A 13639-nucleotide genomic window follows, 5' to 3' on the forward strand; every position below is an offset into this window, starting at 1 on the left:
TCTATAAGATGTGGGAATGGGAATCAGTTGGGTACATTTTCCGCAGGTGTCTTCTACGTGGAAAAGATAGGAATATATGTATAAATGTTTGATCAGTGTATAAGACGTGACATTAATTAATCTTAAGAATGGACTGTCTACTTGGAGAGGTACGTTAAAACGTAAGCTATAAAATGTGCAATAAAGATATGTTTAAAAGAAAAAAAGGAAAACATCAAGTCATTCTCAAAGCTGTTGCAAAGGTAACCCATGAACCTGAGAAGAGGGGCTGTGGACTGTGCTTGGTAGAACCAAAAACCTACTTGAGGAATTATCAGCGTCATCTTTTTGAGATTGGAAGTAAACCAGTTTTGCTCTTAGTATAAGTGGTTTACAACCACTAAAATGGATATGACAAGTGCTTCTGGCAAAGGGTATATTTTTAAGGTTTTTCACTCGGTGTGGGTTCTCATGCCGAAAGGCATCCATTCTACAACTCAAGTGTTTCTGACAGTCAGAACAGTTACAATGATTTGGCACAGGACGCGTTCTTTCATTTTTATTGAAATTAATTTTATGAATAAAGCTTTTCTGGCATTCAGAACACTAATAAACACTTTTCCTTTATAACATGGATCTTCCAACTGAATCTTTACATACCTTCATAACACTCATACATTTATTTTAGCTAGTATTGGCTTTTACATGTGGAGTGAGAATTATTGTATAACTAAAGCTTCTCTGGAATTCAAAGAACTGAAGAGGTTCTTCCCCTATTGTGTGTTCTCTCATGAACAGTAAGGTGACTTTTCACACTGAAGCTTTTCTGGCATTCAAGGCACTGATAAGGTTTTTCCCCAGTGTGAGTTCTCTGATGTATAATAAGACTGGTTTTATAACTGAAAGTTTTTAGGCATTCAGAGCACTGATAAGGTTTTTGCCCAGTATGTGTTTGTTCATGGTGAGTGAGACTAGCTCTTTCCCTAAAGTTTTTGTGACATTCAGAGCACTGATATGGTTTCTCCCCAGTGTGAGTTCTCTCATGTAAAGTTAGACTGAGTTTATAACTGAAGCTTTCCCGGCATTCAGAGCACTGATATGGTTTCTCCCCAGTGTGAGTTCTCTCATGGATTTTAAGACCACTTTTCAGCCAATATCTTTTCTGGCATTCAGAGCAGTGATATGGTTTTTCTCCAGTGTGGGTTCTCTCATGTTGAGTGAGAAGGTATTTACGACTAAAGTTTTTTGGGCATTCAGAGCACTGATGGGATTTCTGCCCAGTATGGGTTAACTCATGCCGGGTGAGAACTTTTTTTCTACTGAAGGTTTTCGGGCATTCAGAGCACTTATGAGATTTTTGCCCAGTATGTGTTCTCTCATGTTGAGTGAGATCTGTTTTACATTGGTAACTATTTAGGCATTCAGAGCACTGATACGGTTTCTCTCCAGTGTGAGATCTCTCATGGCGACTGAGATTGGTTTTTTGAGTGAACCTTTTGTGACATTCAGGGCACTGATAAGGTTTCTCTCCAGTGTGCGTTCTCTCATGTTCAGTAAGTCTGAATTTACACAGGAAACTTTTGTGGCATTCAGAGCACTTATGAGGTTTTTCCCCAGTGTGAGTTCTCACATGTCGAGTCAGATGGTGTTTGCGAGTGAAGCGTTTCTGGCATTCAGAGCACTGATGACGTTTTTCCCCAGTGTGAATTTTCTCATGCTGACTGAGACTGGATCGACAACTAAAGCTCTTCTCACATTCAGAGTATGTATGAGACTTCTTTTCGGTGCTAATATCTCCAAGTTCGGTTTTATCTTGTATACATTCCATTATGAGATAAGATTTCTTTCTGAAGTTAATATCTCCAAGTTGAGATTTTTCTAGCAGACACACCAGAAGACCAGACTAAATCTTATTCAGCATGTGTTTAGCATCACACACTCAAATGTAGTGCACTTGTTCAACTTAACACTTGGACACTTATTTAGCCAAAGATCACTTCTCTGTGGAGTTCACAGTTTATAACCTCTGTAGGCAACCTAATATCAGCAGCCCCTGGTACTTATGGGGAAGCCTCTCATGGGATTATTGCATCATTATTACATCTATGTGGATTCTCTCACCCTTTTCTCATACATATTTGTTTATGAGTTAATGAAGCACTGATTAGGTCTTTGGTTGGTGTTCAGTATTTCAAAACTAGGTACATATTCACATAATGTATTGGCATGAACATTCAGAATACTTTTATGTAACAAAAGCACATTGTTTCTTGTCACCCTTCTTACAGATGTCTCCTAGGTCTGTATATAAGACTACAATGAGGATGTTAAGGATTTTGCAGGTCTTGCCCGGTAACAAATACCTGAGGTCACATCTAATGGGCAAGAATGATAGTGGACATGTGGACCTGGACTACAAGCAATAGGTCATTGGTCACCTAGGTGCTTTTATTTTCCCTTATTCTCCTTCCCTTGGTCCCAGATCGCTTGTTCGTAACAAGCAGATATCTTAGTCCTAACCTGACCACCTGGTCTTTTAAGCAGCTTCATTAACACTGTATAATTGATGAACAGATATTTGTTTTTGATTTAAAGACCATTCACTGGATATGGTGCTCAAGTGTTCCATTTGTTGAGGTCTGTTAAAAACTCTTCAAGCCCCCCTAGTTCTGTGTGTATTTTCGTCTCTTGGATCGGATAGAACTTTAGACTGATGCTTGTCCTCTCTGGTTCAGACAGATGGTCTTTCTGCCCTGGGTTAGCATCTCCAGGGCATTCTTCATATACCATTAGAGCAGCAGGAAATCTATTTATAGAAACTGCTTTCACATTCTTTATTTTACTCTAATCCAAGTTCCTCACCACATCTTTTTCATAGATACTTTCCTCTTGTTGGAGCTCTGAAGCAACTTTACTTCTTTACCATCAGTCCTTTAATAGTTTTCAATTATACTGATCACCATTTTGTCTTCTATGCCCACTCTTCAATAACCTGTGGATTTAAAACCAGAGATTGTTAAAGAATGAAAACTGTAACAAAGGAATAACATGTATTAGCTAATACAGACATACAGAGTCAGAGTTCATTTTGAGAGAGGGATCAGAGGGCTCTAGGCATTCGAGAAAGAAAGCTTGAGAACACTGGAACACTAGATTGAGGAGGTGTAAAGATGAAAATTCTGATGAACAGTTTTGTGCACATCAGTAATAATCAGTAAGCTATTCAAGTGTCTGATCAAAACTTTCTCCAACTCACTGTGCGGTATACCTCTTCGCACAACTCACCAAACCAGACAAGCAATATCTCAAAGAACAAGCATGCACACCCTCATAAGAGTCTCCCCTTCCCAGCACCACAAACAATGCTACTTCTACCGGGCAAGCATGTGCTAACAACATAGAGTCAACAATAGACAAGATAAGACAAGAATTTTGGAATATCATTGCCAACCTTAAGCTGGCAGTTGACTTACTTCGGCTCAGGAAACTAGGAGACCACATAGAACTCCAACCCCCTACAAACACGTAGTATCAAGCACACCTAGATGGATCTCTATGCCTTTGCCAAAAAACTATACGCCTTAACAGGACAACAAACCAAATGCTAAAGGTGGACATTGATGACCTTTGCCAATCTTACATAACATACCCTCACCACACAGAAACAACTTATAAAATATACACAATAGCTATAAATACGTCTCTGGAGCAATGAATCATCATAGATTCTACTATAAACCTCTCAAAATTAAGAGAGATCACATTCAACCCAGGTAATCAAGACAGAAAAAGAGAGCCTAAAAAGACACTGAAAAAGCTTACTGCACAACTGCAATCAGCAGCTAAATATGCCAAAGACATAGCCAACCCCATCCTGTCACATAATCTAGACCAGGGCTGTCGAATTTAATACAATATATACTTGTCCAAGGGGCAGGTTGCTTCATAAATCTTCTTGCCCTGTAACAAAATCCACTTGTCCCTTTAGTGCCATGAAGTGTGGTGACAAATTATGGCAGCAATCTCCTTCTATAAGAGCTCGGATAGAGCCGCTCAGATTATGCCAGGGCTCATACCAGAGTAGTGTTTGAATACTTGCGGTCCTCTTATGTTGCCACGTTTCTGCAGATCTACATACTGGGGCTGAAGGTAGTGGTAAGCAATAGTTCTAGGGTTAGAATGCCCCTTTGAGTCTGTGCAAACCTACTAACTTGCAAATTTTAAAGGTTTTCAACAACTCTTCTCTGATCTTTTCCCATACTAAGAAATGTTGGAAATTTACTCCTTACAATGGCAGACGTAAACCTTCTTCCAGAGTTGGGGAAAATAGTGGTTGGCGGGAAAGTGAACTTGCAAACACTCAGATGTTCGCATGAGCAAAGATACACATGCATATTTGCTCATTACAAAATGCAGTTCACAAGTATTTTCTAGGGGTACTATTTCTTGTCCTACTGTAAATTCTTGGGAATTCATGAAAGCTAAGCTGTATAGCTGCACTTAACGCAAAGGACATAGACTTCCTTTAATAATTGAGCCCTTAATTTGGTCTGGTGTTGACCATGATGCTTTGCGTTTATTAAAATGTTCTCTCTCTCTGTATCGGCTGGCTTATCTGTGAGTGACAGCATTCTGCTTTCACAAGGAGCATATCAGCACACAGTAGTTTTGCTCAATGCCAGTAACTACTGTGGCAGTGTATGCTATTGGAGACCAAAAACAATTGTTGCTTTTGCCAAAGTTTGTTATAATGGTGAGGGGCCCGGCAGCTCCCACACCAATAAGGTTTTACAAAAACCTTGCCAAAACAATTCGCACATTGACAAAACTAAAAAGCTGACCAGGAATTTCAGACCTACTGGCTTTGCCGATGCTGGTTTATTTTTGTTTCCCATAATCTTACTGAAACTGGTTATACTGATTTCCCAAAATTAATAGTTTTGGGAAATAGTAGCATGTATTAACACGTTACTAAATGATGCTGCAGCTGCAAAGAAATGGTACCTGAAATTTTACAGTAGTTTAGCACTTTTTTTTTTCTGCATAGTGTTGCCAATATAGATGCTTTGGGTACTTTGCCACTGCTGATCAGTGTCAAAGTACAAGTGTTCCCTGTGTAAAGTGTAATGTAATTGGTTGGCCATGATTGGTATGTTTGCCTTACTAGTAAAGTCCCTAGTGATGTGTACTGTGTGTGCCAGGGCTAGTAATGCAAAGGTGCGCGGAGAAGAGAACTTCGTGCTGCCTTCGTGATTTTCTCCTCCAGCATCAAGTATCCCAGGGTTGCTGGAGTTATCTTTGTCATCTCTCCTCACTAACTCACACTCTCCTCCTAGTAGAGCCTTGAAATATGATGAGTTGCGAGTGATGGTGTGCTCATCTCACCAAGCCGTAGTCCTGGTGCCATGGACAACAGTGATCACATAAAGCTGAGGGGCTAAGTCTGTATCATGCTTGTGATGATTACTCGACTTGGCAAATACCAGATCGCCTTGTTGGAGCTTCGACGACTTGGCTGTGTGGCGATTGTCAGCATAATATTTTATACATTTTTTGCATCCTCATCCTTTTATTGAGTTTGACATGACATTCATGAGTTTGGACCCTCCATACAGTAGTGTGGGTGTCCACAAAGGCAGCAGAAGAGGACGAAAAAAGACAATGCAAGTGGAGACGTACAGTTCATCGTTGAAAAAGATTCCAAGGCATTGCTTGTCGACCATTTCTGTTTGTGTTGGAGGCAATGATGTAGTTACCTTTTTTCTCTAGTTCTTTTGGGATTTTAAAGTGTATTATGGTATTGTCAGCATACTTGGTAGCCACTGCTGGTGCTGTCGGGGATAGAAGTGAGTGGAGCCATTGTAGGTGGTGAAGAGTTGGTCATTGCAGTTAGTTAAATGCGATCTGAGCAACTGAAGTCAAACACATTTGAGCCCAATAGAGGTGTAAAGCTGAGAAGAGAGAATTATGTGGTTGTCTGTATATAAAGCTGCGAACAGGATGAGGAGGATCAATATGCAGCTTTTACGGTGATCCCCGGTCGAGAGGGATGCTTACCAGAGGTTCTATAGGATAGTTTTAATACTTCTTTGGTGCCTGATGACTGGCTAGAAGTCACTAAGACACGTCCAGGATTTAGTAATACTGGTAAAGGCCAGAAATCAGTCTATAATTGGCAAGGACATTCAGATCACTGGCAGGTGTCTTTACAAGAGGTGTCATTATAATAGCATTTATGTCTGGGATGTTTCCTACCAACAGAGATGTTTTTACAAATATGGTGATGATTGTCACGGAGGCATATTGGTCATGTTAAATGGTTTTGGCAAAGGAATCCCAGAAGGGGCTTCGCTCTGCAAAGACAATGATCTCATTCTGGCGGATATGGGACATTTATATTAGCGTGCATATTAATGATCTTCCCATTGGAAAACTTCACGTCATATATGTAAAACCAGGATCTGAGGTATATTTCTTTCTCCAAACGTCCCTTAGAACACGGGTGGAGCCTAGATCCAGCAGAGACCGAAGAGTCTTAGATGTACGACCTTTATACTTTCAAGGGCCCGTGTCTACCAAATCCACATTCAAATTGATATAGAAATCCCCACACATGATAAGCGGGCGTGGCCATAATGATAACTCAGAGTTTAACCACTCAAACCCAGCATCCATATTTGTCTCCCCGAACCCTTAGGAACATGCCCCAGCCTTTCCACGCAAAAATTGCCACCCCCGTTTACATGCTCCTTGTGAAGTACTACCTACCACTTGGTACCCTAAACACTCTAACAGTGTCTTCCTAGGCCCCTCAATGTGTATCTCTTGCACAAATCATGCCTGCCTTGAGTTAAAGCATATCAAGGGCTAACCCACGCCTTTTCATGGGGTCATTTAACCCATAAATGTTAATAGTTGCAATCTGCAAATTACTCATTCATAATGTGTGACACCCTTGTGCATGACTGTCCCTGTCTACTTTGATGACCTCCCCTGCCCCTACCCCATCCAACCCCTCCCCCAACCCACCCTACGGCACTCACCCCCTGACCACCTCCACCACAAACAAGCAAATAGATCTGACCCTGTTGATGCCACCCACTCCACCTTTCCCGAAGTGCCCCAGGCTCCAACCGTCATGTAAAAACCAGGGTAGAAAAAAAAGGCAAACGAAGGAAAAGAAAGATTCGGTGGTAAAGATAATATTATGGGAAACATTTCATTCTAATCCTGGTCCCCTGGACCCTCCTTCAATCTCCTTCAGGAAGTTACCCAAGAAACATAAAACTGCCTGAGGCCATTCAGGTTGTCCTGCCACTTGGTTTTTTTCTTAGCGTCATCGGAAAACAGTGAGTCCAACTTCAGTGACTGACCCACCAAGCATGCCTAATTAGAAAGACAAGCCTCCAGATACTACAACTAAAACTCCACCAATATGTGTGGGAGAGAAAACCAATTGAAAACACCCAATGTGCCCACAGTGCACGAACCTGTGACCAACACCGCAACATAGAATCCTTACTCTATATATCCAATTGCATTTCCATCCTGCCTTCTCAAACAGGTCTCTAAAGCAATGAATAAGGTCAATATTAAAATTCAGAATTGTTACTCATATCATCGTAGGATGCCAAAATCAATCAAAGGCCAACGCAGCAGTCACTCTTACCTGTGTCTACAACAATAATTTCGTAGCCATAGAAAGGGAAGAAAAGAAAAATCAAACTAATCTAATCACTGCCGACTTCATCTATCCTTATACTCTCTTACAAACCAGACAACTAATACTGTACTCACATTTCGTATTATGCATGAAGAATCAATCTCCAAGCCCGTTTGAAACAGCCAGTCTCACGCTGAACTTTAACCCTTTTTACGTGAGAGACGGCACAGCGTGACCGCCATCTTGGAAGTATTAATAGACTATTACGGCCGATGACTGAAGCATTGCACTCATAAGTGCCGAGGATCGGGACAGTAAAATGTCATGGATTACATAATCAGTCAAATACAACGGGAGAATAAGCCACTCACCTTCAGGACAGATCAGCATTTAGGATATAAATTAGTCAGTTGCTCGATTCAACCGAAACTAAATAAATATGTTTTTTCACCTCTTGTGTAGATTTCCCAAAGTAAAATAATAGGCACGGGAATTGGATACAGTAAATTACATTTCTCGACAAACAGTTAGAATGATGTTTCAACACCCATTGCTTATCGTTTAGAATGCATGATTTTACCACTAAAATGGTAGCACAGGTGGCACAGTGCCCACATGGGTAATGACCCACCACTGGCATAAGACCCCACATATCCTGTAACGTGGTAGTTTTAGGTTCACTGTACGCCCCAACTAGAAGATCTCTAAGATTTCCCCCACATTTGAACGCAAAACGCGGTTTCTCTAATTGTGAGTCAACCTTGCTAATCAAATGCCAGTTCTTAAGAACAATCTTTCTGATATCATTGGATTCTGTGCCATATGTCGTCACACACGTAATCGCATTATGATAAGCATTCTGTCCTTCTTTAACCTGTAACAGTGCCATCATAATAATACTCGGAGTCCAGAAATCTGGCACAGATGATCTTAATTTCTGCCTCTCTGCAAGTACAGCATTTTAAAACAGATTACAAGTTGTACTACACTCTGGGGAAAATAGCTAAATGGGGTGGAACCAGAAACCAGCACTGTTCCAGATGCCATTCATACGGGGCGCATTTGATACGCTGTTTACAACCTGCCCAGACCAAGGTGGCCTCATTGGGGACATTACTGAGTTCCTGGAGGGAGGACTGGGACTAAGTATAGTACAGAGCCCGCAACTTATATTACTGGGGATTAGTAATGAATCAATCCCTAGCCAGGCACAGGCATTTGTTTTTATTATAATGACAGATTTTCAGCTAAGCTTGGCTACGGCATGGCAAGACCTCTTAGCACCCTCGGTCCAACAATGGCTCACTCATCTAATGGCTGTTTATCATGCGGAAGTGGCAGTATATGCAAAAAAAGGCAAAGGGGCTAGGAGGAAAGGGTCAAGGGTGTGGGCACCCTTGACGGGTGGGTGGCTACACTTGAAGAGGGATAGTAGAGTATCTTTCTATTCTCTATAAGATGTGGGAATGGGCGCCAATTGGGTAAATTTTTCCACAGGTATATTCCTATCTTTCCCACGTAGAAGACATGTATAAATGTTTGATCTGTGTATAAGACGTGACATGAATTAATCTTAAGAATGGACTGTCCACTTGGAGGGGTGCGTTAAAAACGCAAACTATAAAATATACAATAAAGATATGTTTAAAAGAAAAAAGGAACACATCAAGTCATTCTCAAAGCTGTTGCGAAGGTTACCTATGAAACTTAGAAGAGGGGCTTGTGAACTGTACTTGGTAGAACCAAAGACCTATTTGAGGAATTATCGGCATCAGTTTTTTGAGAGTGGAAGTAAACCAGTTTTGCTATTAGTATAGCTGCTGTACAACCACTGCAATGGATATGAAAAGTGCTATTGGCAAAGGGTATATTTTTAAGGTTTTTCACTCAATGTGGGTTCTCTCATGTCGAGAGGCTTTCATTTTACCACTCAAGTGTTTCTGACACTCAGAAGAGTGATAAGGATTTGGCACAGGACGCATTCTTTCATGTTCATTGAAATGAATTTTCTGAATAAAGCTTTTCTGGCATTCAGAACACTACTAACACTTTTCCTTTATTACATGGATCTTCCCACTGAATCTTTACATGCCTTCATAACACTCATACATTTATTTTAGTTAGTATAGGCTTTTATATGTGGAGTGAGAATTATTTTATAACTAAAGCTTCTCAGGAATTCAGAGCACCGAAAAGGTTCCCCCATTGTGTGTGCTCTCATGAACAGTAAGGTGGCATTTCATACTAAAGGTTTTCTGGCATTCAGAGTACTGATGTGGTGTTTCCCCAGTGTGAGTTCTCTCATGGATTTTAAGACCACTTTTCAGCCAATATCTTTTCTGGCATTCAGAGCAGTGATATGGTTTTTCTCCAGTGTGGGTTCTCTCATGTTGAGTGAGAAGGTATTTACGACTTAATTTTTTGTGGCATTTGGGGCACTGATGGGATTTCTGCCTAGTATGGGTTAAATCATGCCGGGTGAGAGGGTTTTCCGACTGAAGGTTTTCTGGCATGAGGTTTTTGCCCAGTATGCGAGCTCTCATGTCGAGTGAGATCTGATTTACATTGGTAACTACTTAGGCATTCAGAGCACTGATGCGGTTTCTGTCTAGTGTGAGTGCTCTCATGTTGACGGAGATAGCCTTTTTGAGTGAGCCTTTTGTGACATTCAGGGCATTGATAAGGTTTCTCTCCAGTGTGAGTTATCTCATGTTGAATGAGAATGGTTTTACAATTGAAGCTTCTCAGACATTCAGAGCAATGAAAAGGTTTTTCTCCTGTATGTATTCTCTCATGTTGAGTAAGGCTGAATTTACATCGGAAACCTTTGTGGCATTCAGAGCACATATGAGGTTTTTCCCCGGTGTGAATTTTCTGATGCTGACTGAGACTGGATAGACAACTTAAGCTCTTCTCACATACAGAGCATGTACGAGACTTCTTTTTGGTGCTAATATCTCCAAGTTCGGTTTTGGCTTGTATACATTCCATTATGAGATAAGATTTCTTTCTGAAGTTAATAACTCCAAGTTGGGATTTTGCTAGCAGACACACCATAAGACAATACTAAATCTTATTCAGCATGTGTTTAGCATCATCCACTCAAATGTGCTGCACTTATTTGACTTAACACTTGGACATTTATTTAGCCAAAGATCACTTCTCTGTGGAGTTCACAGTTTATAACCTCTGTAGGCAAGGTAATTCACCCGACAACATTAATATCAGCAGCCTCTGGTACTAATGGGGAAGCATCTCATGGGATTATTGCCTCTTCATTACATCCATGTTAAGTCTCTAACCCTTTTCTCATATTTATTTATTTATGAGTTAATGAAGCACTGATCAGGTGTTTGGTTGGTGTTCAGTATTTCAAAGCTAGGTACATATTCAATAATGTATTGGCATGAACATTCAGAATACTATTGTGTATCAGTAGCAGCACATTGTTTCTTGTCACCCTTCTTACGGATGTCTTCTATGTCTGTATATAAGACTACAATGAGGATGTTAAGGATTTTGCAGTTCTTGTCTGGTAAAAAGTACCTGAGGTCACATCTAATGGGCAAGGATGATAGTGGACATGTGGACCCGGACTACAAGCAATAGGTCATTGGTCACAGAGGGGCATTTATTTTCCCTCATTCTCCTTCCCTTGGTCCCAGATCGCTAGTTCATAACTAGCAGATATCTTAGTCGTAACCTGACCACCTGGTCTTTTAAGCAGCTTCATTAACACTGTATAAGTGATGAACAGATATTTGTTTTTGATTTAAAGACCATTCACTGGATATGGTGCTCAAGTGTTCCATTTGCTGAGGTCTGTTAAAAACTCTTCAAGTCCCCCTAGTTCTGTGTGTATTATCTTCTCTTGGATCGGATAGAACTTTAGACTGATGGGTGTCCTCTCTGGTTCAGACAGATGGTCTTCCCTGCCCTGGGTTGGCATCTCCAGGGCATTCTTCATATACCATTAGAGCAGCAGGAAATCTATTTAGAGAAACTGCTTTCACATTCTTTATTTTACTCTAATCCAAGTTTCTCACCACATCTTTTCATTAGATACTTTTCTCTTGTTGGAGCTCTGAAGCAACTTTACTTCTTTAGCATCGGTCCTTTAATAGTTTTCAATTATTTGCTTATTATTGATCACTATTTTGTCTTCCATGCCCACTCTTCAATCATCTGTGGATTTAAAACCAGAGATTGTTAAAGAATGCAAACTGGAACGAAGGAATAACATGTATTCGCTAATACAGACTTCCAGAGTCTGAGTTCATTTTGAGAGAGGGATGAGAGGGCTCTAGGCATTCGAGAAAGAAAACTTGAGAACACTAGGTTGAGGAGGTGTAAAGATGGAAATTCTGATGAACAGTTTTGTGCACATCAGTAATCATCAGTAAGCTATTCAAGTGTATGATCAAAACTTCCTCCCACTCACTGTGCAGTATACCTCTTCGCACAAGTCCCCATCCAGGCAAGCAATATCTCGAAAAACAAGCACACCCTCATTAGAGTCTCCCCTTCCCAGCACCACAAACAATGCTACTTCTACTGGGCAAGCATGTGTTAACAACGTAGAGTCGACAATGGTATATCATGACTAGGGCTCCTGGTTTTCCGTTTTTATGGTTTTTACATATAAATACAGACGGAAAACAAGTTTTCCTTTATCTGTATTTATATACAAAAACTGGAAAATACTAGTGGGCTAGGAGGTGTCAGGCCAGGCTGAGACAGCTTTCGGGCACACACAGAGCTGCCAGCCACACCCGAGCACTTCACAGGTCTATTAAAGACCATTTACTTGTTGAGGAGTCCTTGTTGTTCTTTCCCCCCCTTCTAAGAGGCTCTGCCAGAGTCAGATTAGGAGCCTCTATTTACAGCATTGTTGCGAGACTCAATAAATGAAGCTAACTCCGGGGAGAGTCTTGGAGGAAGGGCGTTAAACCCTGGGGCACCATGAACACCCTGATGGTTGCCACGTGGAAAGCCTGAGACCACTGCGGTGGAGGATAAAGACTGCGTGACGTCATGGATTGTAATAATGCGTTAAAAAATATTTTCTATTTAGTTACCATTTCCTTACACTCTCGCTGTGTCACATTAGAGCTTTTTATGATCTCTCTCCTCTGGGGCTGCACGACGAAGTCTGTTAAAATGCTCTAGTCTGCACTTCACTCCCGTGGCTGGCAGCAGAGGTGTGATTAAACGGTAGGGCGGCAGAGGTGTGAATAAACGGTACGGCAGCAGAGGTGTGATTATTAGCATCCTTCTCTGATCTCAGCAAGCTGAGGGACCACATAGAGAGGGGGTTGGGGGAGAGTGGGCGGAGGAGGGGGGGCTCTCTCTGGAATGAGAGCAGTCTCCTCCTACACGCTGTTAGGAAATGCCAGGCAGAGAAAAGCAACTGTCGCTCTGGACAGTAGACCTCACCACGAGGAGTCAGAGACAACACGCTCACACCTGGCATGTGACCTGCTTAGCAACCCGTGGCAGTCTGGAAACAAGAGCACACCTGGCGTGCCCAATTTAATGCAGCTACGATTGGCAGAAGGCAGGACGATTGCAACGGGACAAGCCCCCTTCAAGCTGGCCACACACTTTATCCGGGGAACAAGGTAAACCCTGTTGATGTAACCTCCAACCAGGCTACACATGGCAGTCAGAAAACACAATCAGACATGGCATGTGCAATACTAAGCAGCACCTGGTCCTCAGGCAATATGACCAACTTCCATATGGGTCAGCAGATAGCATAACATACAGGCATCTGCACTGTAATAGATGCTTTGTTGTTAAATTCAATGGCTTGAATCGAACTCACACGGATGAAAGGCTGAGTGGACCACCCAGGATAGGAACCCGTAATAGCAGTGTGAACATAGATTTCAGCAGCTGCCGCTTAACTGTATGAGCTATTTCAGGAGCAAGGACGTCAGGGAATCAGACAGTATTTTAAGAATGTATTATCCTTGGCTACAGATATCTGCATGG

General features: G+C 41.5%; 1 protein-coding gene across 1 annotated transcript in view; it reads right to left on the reverse strand.

The window, feature by feature from the left end:
* Window positions 1-523: 523 nt before the first annotated feature.
* Window positions 524-13639, reverse strand: part of LOC144755576 (uncharacterized) — a 193832-nt gene continuing 180716 nt past the window's right edge. Inside the window, 1 exon segment of the mRNA XM_078644701.1 lies at window positions 524-1690. Coding sequence (XP_078500827.1) covers window positions 728-1690 — 963 coding nt within the window. The 3' untranslated portion in view covers window positions 524-727.

Source organism: Lissotriton helveticus, chromosome 1_1 (assembly GCF_964261635.1).
Source record: "Lissotriton helveticus chromosome 1_1, aLisHel1.1, whole genome shotgun sequence".
NCBI lineage: Eukaryota > Metazoa > Chordata > Amphibia > Caudata > Salamandridae > Lissotriton > Lissotriton helveticus.